General features: G+C 33.9%; 1 protein-coding gene across 1 annotated transcript; it reads left to right on the top strand.

Moving 5' to 3' along the window:
* The first annotated feature begins 75 nt into the window (after positions 1-75).
* On the top strand, positions 76-2,882 carry LOC128204707 (tyrosine-protein phosphatase corkscrew-like). The gene is made up of 6 exons (XM_052906109.1): positions 76-176; positions 377-502; positions 1,318-1,466; positions 1,813-1,948; positions 2,383-2,511; positions 2,724-2,882. Exons 1-6 carry the CDS (start codon positions 78-80, stop codon positions 2,880-2,882), a joined length of 798 nt encoding a protein of 265 aa, XP_052762069.1. The 5' UTR covers positions 76-77.
* The last annotated feature ends 14,449 nt before the right edge of the window (positions 2,883-17,331 follow it).

Genomic DNA, 17,331 nt, shown 5'->3' with positions numbered 1-17,331 from the left:
GTCAGTATACATTATTTCGTGCATGTGATCTTTAACACGCAACGAGTTATCGACCTTATCGTACATTTATAGGTCCCATGTCAAAGCAGCTCGGGGATTTCAGTCCATTTTGGCAGATGATCTGGCAAGAGAAAGTGGAGAAAATTGTCATGCTGACCAACCTTGTTGAAGATGGGGTAAGATATTTGCACAATACGTACAATTAAAAGATTCATTCGCAATCATATAGTTTAAATCCTTGTTTTAATCGCAAGGATATTCATCAAAGATAGCATACAAAAGGACTCTTTTTAAAACATTATTGACAATGTTTTACAGCTTATGCGGATCAATGAAATCTCATAAAGGTTAACTATAATATCGCATTACCTTGCAGAAAGACAAATGCGAGCAATATTGGCCTCATCCTGGAACCAGTAAACACTATGGAATGTATTTTGTTTCCTGTCTAAACGAGGATGAATATGCCGACTATACGAGGAGGGAATTCACAATTTCAAAGGTGTTGATATTGAAACCAACAACAGTATTTTATTTAAATATTTATGTTAATTTTATATTGTAGTTAAGCAGTTTTGCACTGTTAGTGAGCGAACCATCATATTCAATTACATTCATATATAGAATATACGCAACGCGTTCAGTAAAGTATTATACCTGATTGGATTAAATTGAATTTCAGTAAATTCTTTATTTTGTTTGACAAGATAAACTTCCCATCCGTTTTCATAAAGTTGTGTTACGTTTATCATTCAGTTGAACGATATTCAATTGTCAAAATATCTTCCTTGTTGAGACTAAATCAATACATTGCACATCTTGAGATTACTTCAGTTTGCAAAAAGTTTAATTTTTTTTTTATTCAAACAAATTTATCATTCAACTGCGATCAAGATTATCAAACAAGTGTGCAGTAGATTAAAGCAAAGCATACATTTTCAAATAAAACTTCCTCATTCAATGTTTATGATATAAAAACGTATCTAACAATTAAATTCTTAAGTTAAAGTGTTAAAGTGTTAATCAAATATTGCAATTTCGTAACAGTAGACTAGATGATGGTTTCTTTGCTTATGAAATAACAATCACATTGACAGAAACGAGTCGATGAGCCTTCTATAGAACTTATTTTAAACTAAGGTTACTGTAGCAATATCGATGAACTACACTTCACAACTTATACAGCTGCAATATCAATATGATTTGTAATCTTGAACTGTGTGTGAGATATTTTATTTATATATCAGTTAATAAACATTATGCAAACAATGAAGTTGACAAACATAATTCGTTCTTGTTTATTGCAAAATTTCAAAGGGTCGCGAGACCAGAGAACTTCATCACCTTCACTTTACCTGCTGGCCTGACAAAGGTGTGCCGGATGATGTGACAGGAATCACTGAGTTCAGACAGAGAGTGCTGACCATACCTGGACAATTTGATGGTCCTGTTCTCGTTCATTGCAGGTATTTTTTTCCTATTTGGACTAGCTCCAAGTTAACATATACAAGTAGCATAACGCAGTTGTTTCAAATCATTCAACTTAGCATCAAAATGTTTACTTTGATTTGAATAATGTTAATGTTTGTTATGAACATGTCATTTGTGGTACGATATAGGCTATGTTTGATACAACAGTGCTTTCAGCATTCGTATGACTAGCAATAACACACTTGTAAATAAAATATTGTATTTTGAACAAAAAATAACTATACGGATGTGTTGATATGTCATAGAAACAGTTATGTTGAATTATCTTATGTGTATTTACGGATTTCGAACATTTGAATAATTTGTCATCGCCTCATTCAGTGCTGGAATTGGAAGAACTGGAACATACATCGCTCTAGATATTTTGACAAAGGAGGGAGAGAGTGAGGGATCAATACACATCCCTGGCTGTGTGATTAATATGAGACACGATAGGGCCAACATGATACAGACCATGGTGCGTTATAATATTATGTTTTATTTCGAAGTCCTTAGAATATGTTGCCATTGCTCTGAGGGCGAGTAATCATATTAACATGTCTATAATAGTTGTGTCGCTGAGGCTGAACAAACCATATATTAAACAATGAAGTTGGCATTCCAACATAATTATCGTAATTGCTTTTGAACTTTTTATGTAAATACCTTCACACTAGTAACCGGTATAATAAGTGTGTTGATTGTAGCATATTCATATGTTTATCGTCTAATGACAGTGTCGTAATCATATGATTCTTTTCTGTTTTGGCCCTTCATGTTATCGCCGTTGTTTACTGTTTGAAATGTGTTTTTACGCCCCTCCAAATATCATCTTATTGAATTTTGTTTAAAATCAGTAAACTTCAGTTCAGTATAACAAATGGCAAGTTCGAAGTGCATGTTTCTATTTAGAACCAGTACGAGTTCTTACACAAAGCGCTCGTCTGTTCACTGAGTGATATCAGCAAACCAATAAGAGGAAAACATTTTCGCCAGTATATGAGGCAAATGGGGGATGAGGACTTCAACGGACAGTTTCAGGTGACAGCTGTTTTCTTTATTTCATACTTAATGACAATGTTATACTCGATGTAAATATTCAAATACATTCCCTGCAAATAAAACACTATTCAACGTTTTCGTTGTCCACTACCCTGATAAAGTCCATATCAAAACTAGTGAAACGTATACATATAAACAAATGTGTGGTAATAATGAATTATGCAAATATTCTTAATTATATGATTATGCAGGAGATGCAAACCATTTTAGAAAAGCAATCGGATAAGGAAATGCATGCCGTAGAACGGAATAAAAGAATGAAAAGCAAGAACAGAGCATTTGCAGACATACCAGGTAGTATGATGTTGCTTAATGTGCTATTGTGTGATGATTCATTACATTCGCTGTAAAATATAATGAATTTTTATATTCAGTGGTCAGATGATGAAGTTAACTTCAATATTTATAGATTATGTATTATAATCAATAATCTATACTCAATACAATGTGTATACCAGTTATATGTATAACTTACAAATCTTGACGGACGTCTTGAAAACATTTAACAAAAGTTCTTCAAGTTGACAGACATTTCGTATGTAGCACAACGGACGCTCTTTCATCATTGTTAATTGTTTTCCCTTCTGTTCTGTTCTGTTCTGTTAATATATTGAGTTAAAAATAAGTTCAATTTTCGACTTTTGTTGCCTTTGCTATGGATTCATATTTATATCATGCAGAACAGATTATAAAATGCTACAATTCCAGTATTTTGATGGATATCACTCGTCTTCGTTATACACATGCACCAACCAAAATAATACTGCGACACTTTTATAATGTTTATTTATAAGGACTAAAACTATGTTCATTTAGGAGATAGAAACAGTCAAATAAAGTGCGTAAAATGGTCGTCACCTGAGTAATATTGCATATAACATGCTGACACGCCTTTATTTCTCTGAATATTTGGCGTATTTTGTGAAGTATGTAAGAAAACATTTTATAACTTGTGTAGACTATTAAAAGCATTGATTCACATTTGTCAACCTTGTTATACAACACGTATTGATTCAAGGCGAACGTTTTGAGTCTGATGAGAGTTGGCAAGTAATGTTTTTTATCCTTGGGGCATAAATATGTCTGTCATATATATTTTCTATATCCAAATCTGTTGTTGTTAATTTTATATAAAATGAGGCTGAATAAGAATTTGTTATAATATATTTACTTAGTATAGCCTACTGCTTTACAAATGTTAACATTTCATGCTACACTCAACTTGTAAATTGATGTTGATTTTGCCGTTCAATTTTAATTCGATGGAAATGGATCGAAATTGACTTAAAATGTAATACCTTAAATACTTCTGCTGCATGAATGATATAAATATTCTATAGTCAAATCTGTTTGTTAAATATTATATAAATTGAAGCTTGATAAGAATTTTTAAGAATATTTTTTACTTAGTATAGCTTACTGCTTTACAAATGTTATCATTTCATGCTACACCCAACTCGTGAAATGATGTTGTTTATGCCGTTCAATTTTAATTCGAAGGAAATGGATCGAAATTGTCTTGCAATATAATACCTTAAATACTTCAGCCGAATTAATGATATATATTGCAGGAGATCACAACAGACCGTGTCTGTTCCTAGATAGTCCTTCTGGAGCTTCTGGATATATTAATGCAGTTTACATCGACGTGAGTAGCGTTTTTTTCCTTCATTTACTTCAATAATCAAAACTAATGCTTACCAATATACACAGCAGTGAGTGTTTAAATAATATTGACAAGTTCAATGTGCCAAGCGCATCAGTATCAATCAATCAGCCAATGATGTCATTCTTTTTTCAGAGCTTAAAAGAGAAGGATCACTTCTTAGTTGTACAAAGTCCTTTGAAAGAAACTGTGACTGACTTTTTGACACTGCTGTTCCAGGAAAATTGCACCTGTTTCGTATGTTTTGAACCTTCAACACAAGAACAAAAAGTATGGTCTTCTACGTTTACAATAAAGTTGTAAGATTGATTCATGATTAAACATTAGCTATGTATTTTTATTAATTTATAAACATCGAACTTATGAATGAAATAATTGATACCAAGACTTTGAATTAGTCAGAGGTACCAGTATCAGTCAGTGATGGTAAATATCGTTTTAGGATTATATTATATGTTTTAAAAGACCATCATCTCTGACTGAGATACTTTCAACTTACTGTGAATCTAATTAAGGATACTGGAAATGCCAATTTTTCAGAAGCAAAATGTCGGATTGTATTATCCTGCTGCAAACCACGTAATGAAACAGGGCATGTTTCAAGTCAGGTGTACCAAACAAGAAAACCACGGCTATTGCACAAAAAGACTCCTAACGATCAAACACAATGAACCGAATGGGGTAACTATATACTTCTTAGCTATAATAGCTATTCAGTTTGTGTTTATACATATTAGAACAACGTTTCATTTCATTTAGTTGAATTGTTGTGCCACTTCAGCTGGCACATATTTTTATCAGCGAATATTTAAGATATTTTATAAATAACTGCTTACATACATCACACCATTATAAATTTATTGCTGAGTCTCAATACTTTAATTTTCAACAGCAACCTTCTGAAAGGGAAGTCACCCACTTTGAATTCAATGCATGGGATAATACCAGTGACATCCCGCGATCAACTAAAGATTTCCTTGATCTTATCAAAAGCGTTGACGCCAACTTAAGGAAAACTTCTAGCCGAGGCCCGGTTCTTGTTCACTGTTTGTGAGTATAGGATCTTCTTTATAAATTTATCATATCTGTAAACGCATTGAAATAGAAACTTTTTTTCAGCAGTCGGGTATATTCAAACAATTTCTTTTGATGAATGAGTTGTGTTGAGGGCATCCTTTGGGATGATGGTCTATGACAAGGATGTAGTTACTCAACAAAAAACACTTGAGTCAATGAAGGGTATCTGCAATGTTTTTCTTACCTTTATTGTCAATGAAGATTATACATGAAATACAAACCGTGATCATATTGTTTTGTTCGCTTGTCTTAAAATATCTCTTTTTCAGAGTATTTTGGGAACTAGTAAATAAGTAAATATAACTAAATCCTCTGCGTATTGTCGTGTATTAATAATTATACTGGGAACTATTGAGACGAATCAAGCGGCAGTACAACTCAATACGATCTTATGTTATGTAATTGCACTAACATTTGCCAGTTAAACCTTGTATTGGACTTTATCAGTTATCATCCAGCTTATTAATAATTGAATTACATTGTTAACATGAATTATTAACGTTGTTTGAATATATTTGACTCTTATTCAATTTCATTGCAGAGACGGGGCGGGAAAAGGCGCATTGTTTTGTGTTGTTTCCATTCTGGTTGAAAAGATGGGCATACACCAGGAAGTCAGCGTTGTTAACACAATCAGGAAAGTCAAGTCAAGACGAAAATTAGCAATCCCTAACAAGGTATTGTAAACTACCATTAATGATGAATATAATTAAGCAATACTACATACTTTTCCTATCTTTGACTATGCATGCTTGAAGACTCTTTGACCAGCTGAAAAATCGTAATTTCCAGACGTTGCTACCTCAAACAGTATATTTGGTTTATTTATATACCATTTACCGAGAAAAAGATGAATAATCTGATCTAGTAAATATCGTACACTTATTTCAAGAGGTAGTCCTCAGTAATTGTTTTGAATTATTCCTACACATCTTAACACGAATGCTGTTATTTATCTCCAGGCTCAGTTCGAATTCTGCCATGAATGCGTGTTGTCCTACGTGAAGTCATTTGAATACAGCCAATATGCAAATTTCACAGCTAGAATATCAAGTGTATCAGATGCTTAAACTAAATGAAAGAATAGAAAGACAACAACAGCTTAACTAAAAATTATTTCGTATGGTTACCAAAATATAAAAAAGTGAGTCAACTGTTTCGGAAAATGAGGAAAAGCTGATCCAATGATATTGATGAAGAGGATAAATGTATACAAACGATTGTCAATGCTTGAACATAACTAGTTTGTCCTGCCTGTGCAATGTACCTGTATATAGAAGGTTCTGTTTTGTTGACAATTCCATTTCTTTGAATCACAATGTATTTCTATAAGTATTGCTTTCGCCAAACCAGATGAATATGTGAGCTGTCCTTTTCGGATTTTATGACAACTCTTACTCTGCACTATAAACAAGTTGTCCGGGTTGAAGTACGTATATAGTACAAAGTCACCCCATGAAAACATGTGAACATTCATTTTATTTATATTCATTATTTGTGTTACAGTTTGTTTGTAAATAATAATATTTTGTTGTAAGATATGCACTTCTTCTTTTAAAAGTAAAGTGTTCTAATCAAGATGTAAAACAGGTAGTGAATGTATCAATGCCGGCAGCGAGTACATGCCAATATTCACTTAGGTAATTATTTGGGCTCGGGTCTTTAGCTTCATATCCATAATTTATTACATTGCATTTTGATGAGCATGCTTTTACTGTTACACGTCTAAAACGTAAGCTCATTTGACACGTCGTATTAGCAATAATACAACATTTAGGGAGAATTCATAATGCGGACCTGTGAAAAATTATCCGCTCGTAGGTATAACAAAGGTGGTATTTATTAATTGTGCAAATTATATAAGAAAATTATAAAACGATAAAATGATTCCGCATATCGACAAGGAACGAGACACCGCTGCCACATACTTACTTACAACTGTGCTACAGACAGAAGACAGTAATTAAGCAGATAGTTTCCTAATTATAAATCAAATTATGCAGCAATGTTACTATAGAGGGCTTGTGTCTGAGGAAGACGTTCGTGAGAAATTTCCTCCAGGCTACAATTTCCTCAGGTTAATTTAAGGTAGCGAAATTGATCTTGCGCAATCACATTATGCTAACGCATCACTTTCTATAATCAGATAACTTTCTGAATCGAGAAATAAACCTAGAAATGAACATTAAAATTAAATGTGTCATTGCCCGAATAAAGCAGTACCGTGTATATATTGTGGTTTACATATCATTTACCATAACATATAACGTTGTGAAGTATCCTAATAATTTTGAAATTGACATGATGTGATAAGCAAGTTAGTTTAGTTTTAAATACATTGTTTAAACATTGAGCTTAGTTTAGTATGTATTGCTATGTATATATTGAGTTTAATCTTGAATATATACCAAGAAGGTAATCAATCTTGTATGTAGATTATTACATGTATCCGAACCAAGTTGCTTGAATATAAGCATGATTTATTGTAGCATTTTGTACCATATAAGTGTGTTTTTATCTACATAATCTGATTTGTGAATAAAACGTTCAAAAGACAATGCAATTGTGTTCAATTACAATAAAATATACTGAAATATTGAGATGTAAAGATTGTATATCCTTATCCATCTGTTAAAAACATGATTTTGCCATATTAGGGAGTGTTTTCGTTGTTTAATTGATGCATCAGCAGCTATCGTGCATTAAGTAGCACGATAATACATAACAACCTTGTTTTGATAAACGCACGATTCTCGCTGTTCGGTCAGCTTGGTAGTTTGACTTTTATATGTCAGAATGGTTAAAACAGTAACTTTACCAAGCATAGAAACACTGACATCTAGCGAGGGTTGTTAGGTTACAAGAATAGTGAATGCGGTTACTATGACTTGTTCTTTTTCTTCCGAATATCTTGTCGATAGACTGACCTTTTGGGAAAGTTAACGTTTAGCCAAATTTTAAAAAAACAACATTTCGTTGTGACAGAAACGATCGTCTTGATTGGGGTGTCGCAATATATGTCCGAGATACTCTGCATGCAATTCAACGAAATGATCTTGATGTTAATGGTGTCGAAGCGGTATGGGTTGAAATACATGTATGCCAGCGCAAATTACTTGTGGGCGGAATCTATCGACCACCTAACTCAAATAACACACAGTGGCTTAACATGGAACATTCACTCGACCAAGCATTCAACCAGCATGTTGACAGCATACTTGTAGCAGGTGACAACATCAACATCAGCTTGAATTTGTCAAATAAAATGTGTAGATTGATAGACTCCCTAAATTCTGAACAGCTCATTAACTCACCAACTCACTTCACCGAGCACTCTAGTTTACTTATTGACCTCATGTTCATTAAACACACTTATCAAGTTATTTCAAGTTTCTTCGCAGATCCTTTTGTTCCAAATCTTGTCCGGTTCCACTGTCCGACTGTTGCTGTCTTAAAATTCACAAAACCTAAGCAGACTTATTTTCAGCGCCAAATATGGTTATATGACAAAGACGATTATGTAAAATATAACGATAAACTCAGATCCACCGACTGGTCGTTCATCGAAAACAATCAAAATCTAGATGCTACCGCAGACAAAATCGCTAGCTCAATCTTAAGATCAGCCTCTGAGAGTATTCCAAATAAAAACGTAACTATTCGTCCAGGCGACGTCCCTTGGATACACAAAGAGGTAAAACAACGAATCAGAAAACGTAACAAATTACACCGAAAAGCTAAACATTTAAATAATGCACTGGCTTGGGAACAATTCAGAAACTATCGAAACGAAGCAACAAATATAATTCGAAAAATTAAAGGAATACGAACATAAAATAATAAACAAAATTAACTCTGATAACATAACAACTAAAGTATGGTTCAAACTAGCTAAACAATTAACTCAAAAACAAACATCTTCACCTTTTCCAACTCTTATTGATAAACAATTAAGGCAGATTCCGAAGAAGAACCTTCTAAACTCATACTTTAGCAAACAATCAACCATAGAACCCCAGCAGCATCCCCTTTTACACTGAGAACGTTCCATCCACTTTCCTCTCATAAATATTATTGACAAGCCAGGACGTTAGAGATGCAATTTCCTGTATTGATCCTAGTAAAGCCAGTGGTCCTGACTCGATTAGTCCTAAACTTATTAAAGAGGGCAAATACGTCTTGCTGTACCTCTCTCGAAATATTTTACGGATTGTTGGCAAACTCTAACTTCCCTTCTCCATGGAAGTTGGCGAACGTCTGCCCCATTTTCAAAAAATCTGATCCATCTAGTCCCTGCAATTATAGACCAATATCACTTCTAAGTTGTATTGGCAAACTCATGGAGCGCTATATCCACAAATACCTCTACAACTACGTCATCTCGAATAAAATACTTACATCCTTCCAATCTGGTTTCATCAAAGGCGATTCTAGCGTCAACCAGTTAGCCTTCTTTTACAACGACGTCAGCAAAGCCTTAGATTAAGGGAAATAAGTAAGGGCTGTCTTTTGTGACGTTTCAAATGTGTTCGACCGAGTCTGCCATCATGGCCTTATTCATAAGCTGTCATCCATCGGTATAAGTGGTTCACTTCTTCATTGGTTTTCTTCTTATCTTTCTGACCGCAAACAACGGGTAGTCTTATCCAACTCTGCTTCAGGAATCCTCACTATCAACGCTGGTGTTCCTCAAGGATCTATCCTTGGTCCTTTGCTCTTCCTTATTTTCAATACTGACATTGTCAATGACGTTAAGGCAAACATACGCTTATTCGCAGATGCCACCAGTCTTTACATTATTGTCGAGACCCCGTATCTTTTGCAGCCGACCTTAACCATGACGTATCTCAAATATCATCTTGGTCAAAGAAATGGCTAGTAACTTTTAATCCATCCAAGACATTCACTTTTCTCTTTTCTCGTAAAGGTCAACAACAAAATCAACCCCCACTTTATCTCGACAATGTACCCATATTTCAAATTAGCACTCATAAACATCTTGGGGTAACCTTCTCTTCAGATGGCAAATGGCAATCCCACATATCGTCGAACGTCAAGCCGTGCAGCCTTGGATAAAATGTATGTCACCTTTATTAGACCTTTACTCGAGTATGCCGATGTTGTCTGGGACATTTGTAGTAATGAATTAAAAAATGATATCGAAGCTGTCCAACACGAGGCGGCTAGAATTGTAACCGGTGCTTCCAATCTTTGTAGTATTGAGCGGCTTATGGCTGACGTTAACTGGGATATACTTGCGGAAAGGAGACGCAAACATCGACTCATTCTGTTCTTTATAATGAAAAATGGTCTTTCTCCAGAGTATCTTACAAATCTTATTCCTCAGCCGAGAGCTCAGCCATATGCCTTACGAAATTGCTCAGATGTTCCAGTCATCCCTTGTAAAACTCAAGCCTATGCTACTTCATTTCTACCCCTGACTATTCGCCAGTGGAACTCACTTCATGAAGATATCAGACATACACCTACTCTCAGCGAGTTTAAATCACAACATAACACCAAACCAAAGAAATCCCAACTCCTGTGTAATGTAGGAAACAGACAACATCAAGTTAATCATGCTCGTCTGCGATTAGGATATAGCTCATTAAATTATGACCTTCACAGAAGAAATATTATTCTTCCTCCCTTTGTGCTTGTGGTGCCGTTGAAACTGTGTCACATTATCTCACTCAGTGTCCTAGGTATCAATTAATGCGTGACCGTTTTATCCATGATTTACCTTGTGCTGCTACTGTAAAAAATGTTCTTTTCGGTAATGATCGTCTTACCCTTGATGCCAATTCAAGTGTGTGTGACAGAATATTTTTGCGTTTTTTTTCTTTTTGTTTGTTTGTCTTTTTTATATTTATCTTATTATTCCAGAACATTCAAATTAAATGTAGAAAATAGTTTGAACAGTTTTTAAAATAATATCTTTCGTCATACTGTTTACATCATACACTGACTTTCTACGCAATTCGTAACTGTACACTGCTACATGGAAAGGAATTAGTATAAGCAATTACATTGCTTGTTTTCCGACCCATTTCATCATACTTATTGCTGTACTGTTATTTTAGTATATACGAACTGAATAAAATATGTTTAAACTAAAGTTTAGCTGGTTGAAAAATAGAAAATGGAAAAGATCACTAAATAAGAACAAAACACTAATGGGTAAAAGCTCATCTGATTGAAACTATTTGCTTTGATTAACATCGTATTTGTAAGTACATATTGATTTTTATTTTTTAATTTACCATTAAGCATAATATTTTAGAGAAAAAAACATCATATATCGACTATTATGGCCCGTTTCCCGTCCCTTTTTAAATGACGTAGGTGCTACTTATCTGCACTGATAAGCCTTAATCGACTTTTACAGCTTTATATTTCGTTTATTATTGCTTGCTCTATGTAAGGGCCATTTTTTAAAATACAAAATGATAGTTCGAGCAGTTGTTTACTGCAAAAAAGAAGTCAGACTACCTGCAATTTATCAGGATTTAATTTTCTTAACAACGAAAATGATACAAATAGCTACTTGGTGTGATCGATATATGAAAGAGAAAATGAAAGAGCGGGAAATGTAGCCGCACAAGTCCTCGCGTGTGCTCTTTATATGTTTTAAAGGAGTATTTAGAGAGAAACCCGGTATTGAACTCCGTCGGACGTAAACCTATGTACCGCATTATTTTAAAGATACGTATTCGGCAGCGTTTAAATATAAAACTGGAATTTCACCCTATAGAAAATCAAGAAAATATATTTTTATTTCGCAGCTTTGATTCATAGTTTCTTTTTGGAACATTTTTATGTATGTTTAATATAAATTTGCCATTTTCTTTTAATTGTTTTTCGATTGCAATGCATTCGAAATCATATATCAACTTTCTGTTTTTGTTTTTTACAATTGATATTTGATAATTGATATAAAATCCTTAAAAGCACATATTATTAAAAATTGAGTGAAAGTATCTTTGTAAAACATCGTGATCATGATTAAATTAAACCATAAATCTAGCATAACTAAGTGTCTACTTAAAACCTGCGTGTTATCGGTATTACTAGTGCCCTTAAATCAGATGGCGGTGGAGGGTGTTCGAGTATACTCAAACAAACACTTGATTTACAATACCTACTCCTAGGAAGCTATCATGTGAACATCGTATAACTTGAAATACTTTTTTTACGTCTTAAAACTTCAGTTATGTCCTAGATTTGCTATTTTCTTTTTTAAGCATGCATACAAGTTTATTAAAGATTTGTGATATATTTAGAAAAACGACACTTTATGATAAAATAAAGCCATGGCACTGCTTTAAGGTTCTAAAGAGACTCGCTTATGTTTTGTTAAAAGCATTTTTCTATACGACGAAATAACGTGTTGGAAGTGATAAGTGTGTCAACACTATGATACTGACACCTGGCCTCAACATGTTGCTATATGTTAAAATGCTGTCTTTGAAGTCCACAATTTCCATATACATTGCAATGGTAGACTAACGCGTGATTGATTAATTTACATTATCAAGTGATGCTATAATTGTTTTTAATAAAATTTGTGAAAATATCCAATGATAACTGAATAAGTTCCTTGTGGCCTAGTAATTATGCTATCGGATTATATGTTTTTCTTATCTGAACCAGCGTCGGTTCGATCCCGAATAAAACAAGATGTTCTTTTTAAACTTTGATTGTGTTTTTCATGCATAATCATGTGTATGTGGCAGAAATATGTATTATAGGTGAATCTTACATATATGTTCATGTACAAAATATTTACGAAAAACATTTTGATTATTATTTTATGAATTGTTCATATCATGTGGTTATATATAATTCCCAAGTAGATATGGATATTTAAAACAAAAAAAAGGAAATAATCACTTCGAATAGCACACGAAATAAAATGAAATTCAAACTTGATTAGATTTCGTCGAAACCTGCCTTATTCATTTTTCATATATACGAACAAAAAAAAATCAATCATTTTCTCTTCGTTTTTAATACTTTACATTGAATTCGCACTAGCTTGACCATAGTCGCACTAATCCAATCTCAATTAAAACTCGTTTAAGATCATTCACAAGCCATAACACAACATTTAATTACTTTAACCCACATGATGTTGTAAAACTAGGCCAAGATAATTGCAAAAAAAGGTTCCTCATGATGAGATTTCTACAATTAAAGTAGTAAAACTTCTACATCGTTTAAAAAATAAGGTACAGGCTTTGAAGAGTAAACTGTTAGAGCTACAATAAAATGAACTAACTAGATTTAGGATCTGTTAACCGTGGGTGTTCTACTGTTAAATTGTCATGAGATGACGCAAGTGCTTTTTTGAGTGAAAAGAGTGGCTGCGAACACGTAAACGTTTACCTTGCAAATGATTTTAAAGTAGGTTTGAGATTTGACTTATCGGCCTCGCACACACGCACGCACGCACGCATGCACGTGCACACACGCACACACACACATACACACACACACACACACACACAGAAACACACACACACACACACATGCATACACGCACACAGACTCACGCACACAGACTCGCGCACACGCACGCACGCACACAGACTCGCACGCACACACCTGGATGACGTTTAGCACAAAAATGAAACCCTACACGTAACTGTATGACATATTGCACATTTATACACGTTACTCAATTACAAAGTGCACATCACGTACACGTATATGTATGACATAGTTCACAACCCGTACACGTACCTGTATTACATAATGCACATCACGTACACGTACATGTATGACATAGTTCACAACCTGTACACGTACCTGTATAACATAGTGCACATCACGTACACGTACATGTATGACATAGTTCACAACCAGTACAAGTACCTGTATGACAGAAAACTGAAGCCCAAAACATACATGTTCCCGTATAAGAAGTGGTTCGATTCCTCTCATCTGACTGTCAACAAAAATCTTTATAATCCGTTCATGTTCAAACATAAAACTTAAACAATACAAAACCTACTTATGATTAAAAATGAAACTGGTTTGGGTCTACTTGTATAAAACTCCATTTTGTATTTTAACAAACTGTTCAACAGGAAAAACTGACAAATGATTATATACAAAAGGTACTCACACTGAAAAAATATCTTGCGAGCATTAGTATCTTATTTAGAAAACGCAGTAAATCATGTTCGCATTTTATATTTTGGTCAATACATTTATATAATTAATCCATTTTTCAATATTTCACTATATAGTTTAGTTGTCAGTATTTACCCAAATGCAATTCTAGCATACATAGTAGTAGACACTTCGATCTGATAATGTTAGGTGCTCTATTAAATAGTGTTTAAGCTTGTTAAAGATTGTTTTCTTTTGTTCTGTCTTCACATTAACTCCCATACAGAAACTGAAAATCGAAGAGGCTTTACAATTATAAAACTACCGTGTGGATGAATTACAACAGTATCTTCATATACTGTATTTTATAATTCGAACGAGCTTTACCGATACAGTATGTTATTTACTGAACGGTGTCCTTGACAACACGATGCATTAAGTTACGTCATCCGTTGTCCTTATAATTGCAATTCGTGTAGCGGTGGATGTTATTGTCACTTATGTATTCTCAAAACGTGTAAAACGATGCCTGATATAAAGATTTTTTTTAATTTTGAAATAATTATGAATACAACATTTGAAAGGTTAAATAGCAGCCCATAAAAAGCACTTGATTGCTCAAAAAAAATCATATGATAAGTCAGGTGATAATGATTACTACAGTCAAACCTGTTGGTTCGAAATCCCAGAGAAGAGCAAAAAGTTCTCGACCCCCGATAAATTCGAGTCAAGCGGGATTTTTAAATTCAGTAGAAACAAATCTGTCTGAGCCAACAATATTATCGAACCAAGCGAGTTCGATACAACGGGGCTGACTGCAGTTGAATAATATTAAACTATATCAATTTGATCATTTTTTTCATGGAAAATCTCCTTCAAATTATAATCCGACACACGATCAAGATATAATGTCGTTCCGTACAGTTTGAACGAGGACTTAATTAATGATAACAACCTAGGTATGATCCATCGGAAGAACGTACATGGTTCAATATGATAATGTCCTCGTTTGACTTTATTTTCGAAGGGATGTGTAAAAGGAAGCGTTAGGCCAGGAAGATCATATAGCTGTTATCAGTGGTACTATTAATGGCCATAATACGTTTACCTGTCATATAATACATTTTGAGACCTTTCATTATGTAGGAAAGGCTTACATTTAGTAAATAAATACAAATTCCCAACTATTTTACCAGACTTCTATGAATTGAATGTGCCGCTTACTTGCAGTGGCGTTATTTCTAATGTAAAGGCTAAAACAAATATTAAATATGGCTGGCTTCGTGTTGCCGCTTAAGGTCGACTTAAGGTGACTCTAACTCAAACGAACACTTAATACCACTTTAGTAAACACTCTCTTAAGTATGTATAGTATGTATATTGGAATTGTATTATTTCATCACATTAAGTGGGAGAACATAAGAGTTTTCCCAAACAATTTCTGAAAAATTATAAGTAACAGCCATTTGAGTTGTTGACTCAATAATATGAATTTCACGATTTGTACACAGACACATTTAGTATGAAACTATGTATAATATACATTAGGACAACATGTAGTTTGGAATTGCAATATTGCATGTTTTGACAATGTTTAACGAATCAATCTTACTGCCTTATATAATAAATATTATAAGTATCTATCATGTGCTTCCGGTACGGATAGGAAAATCCAACCCGAGGGCACGCCCTTAAGCCGGTAACGAGGCAAGTCGAGTTACCGACCACGCAGCGTGCCCGTGGGTCGGATTTTATTTTATCTGACCGGATAAACATGATTGATATTTTTTTGGCATATCTAAAAATTCATATTTGTTGAAACATTGACGTAGTAAACGCTCTTTTGCACATTTCACCAAAAGCGCGTGCAATGTTGTTTTCTGACGTCATAAAGACAAGTAATTTAAAATCACTATTGACGTTAAAAAGTTAATCTACAAATCACGTTTTTACGATTATTTATTTTCAAATTTAATTAAAAGTCTTACATACTTATATATTTCATTGCGCTTTATTGAAATAGTATAAGATACTGTTTATTAACAATACATTAAAAGAAAGAAAAAAGCGGCTAATTGTTGCGCGTAACTCATCTTACATGGGGATGTAAGACGGGTTTTCCCAGCACTTGTCACGTGAATGAAAACACACATCCGGTATGATAGAATACTGTTTGGCGTAGCTCTCGGTGAAAAGGTGCCCAGACATTCTCTGAAACGGGTTGGACATAATGATCTTCATAATAAAACTGTTCTGCCCTATCCGATTGTCTAAAATTTATTTAAAGTGACTTAAATCATCTTGACATAACGATACAAGCATATTTTGTTGTTTTTACTCTATGCCGTTACTGTTTAGACTGTTCTAACGATGCTATATAAATCTAAATCTAAACCAATGTATAATGACATTTTATGCCGTTGTATAGTAGTAAATTCCTCTACTACATAGAAAAGTAATGGTTTATTTCTGATTTTAAATTGGGTAGTCAGATATTCGGTTATTTAACTTCCTTTTCTCTACAGCTAATACATTGGTTTCGATTATAATTTTAAGTAGTCAAAATCAACAGCGCGGAAGTGAATGAAGAACGTTTTAGGTCTGTGTTAAATTGGAGTACTTATTTCTTTAAAGTTTATGTAAACATGAAATTATAAGAACAATGCTAATTATGTATATACTTTTATTTTTAATTTATGTCGTGGCTTGTATAACCTGTCCACCTGAATATCTTGACCGCTGTGAAACTTGCGATACGCTGTTAATGTGTGTTAAGTGCAATGTAGGATTTTGGAACCCGTCTTCGAAATGTTCCTATACTTGTGTTACAACAACATGTACGTGTACCAACCATACTGATTGTCTCTCTTGTAAAGACGGATATTATGGTATTGGAAATAACTGTGATCAGAATTGCTCTTCTGGTTGCAATGGCAAAA

This window comes from Mya arenaria, chromosome 10, assembly GCF_026914265.1.
Source record: "Mya arenaria isolate MELC-2E11 chromosome 10, ASM2691426v1".
NCBI lineage: Eukaryota > Metazoa > Mollusca > Bivalvia > Myida > Myidae > Mya > Mya arenaria.
The sequence above is the reverse complement of the archived record's forward strand: the minus strand, read 5'-3'. Positions and strand labels throughout refer to the sequence as shown.

Coding starts and splice junctions, on each gene's coding strand:
- LOC128204707 (XM_052906109.1), top strand. CDS start 78: ATGTCAAAGCAGCTCGGGGATTTCAGTCCATTTTGGCAGATGATCTGG. Junction 177..376: donor CCAACCTTGTTGAAGATGGG/GTAAGATATTTG, acceptor ATTACCTTGCAG/AAAGACAAATGCGAGCAATA. Junction 2,512..2,723: donor ACTTCAACGGACAGTTTCAG/GTGACAGCTGTT, acceptor ATGATTATGCAG/GAGATGCAAACCATTTTAGA.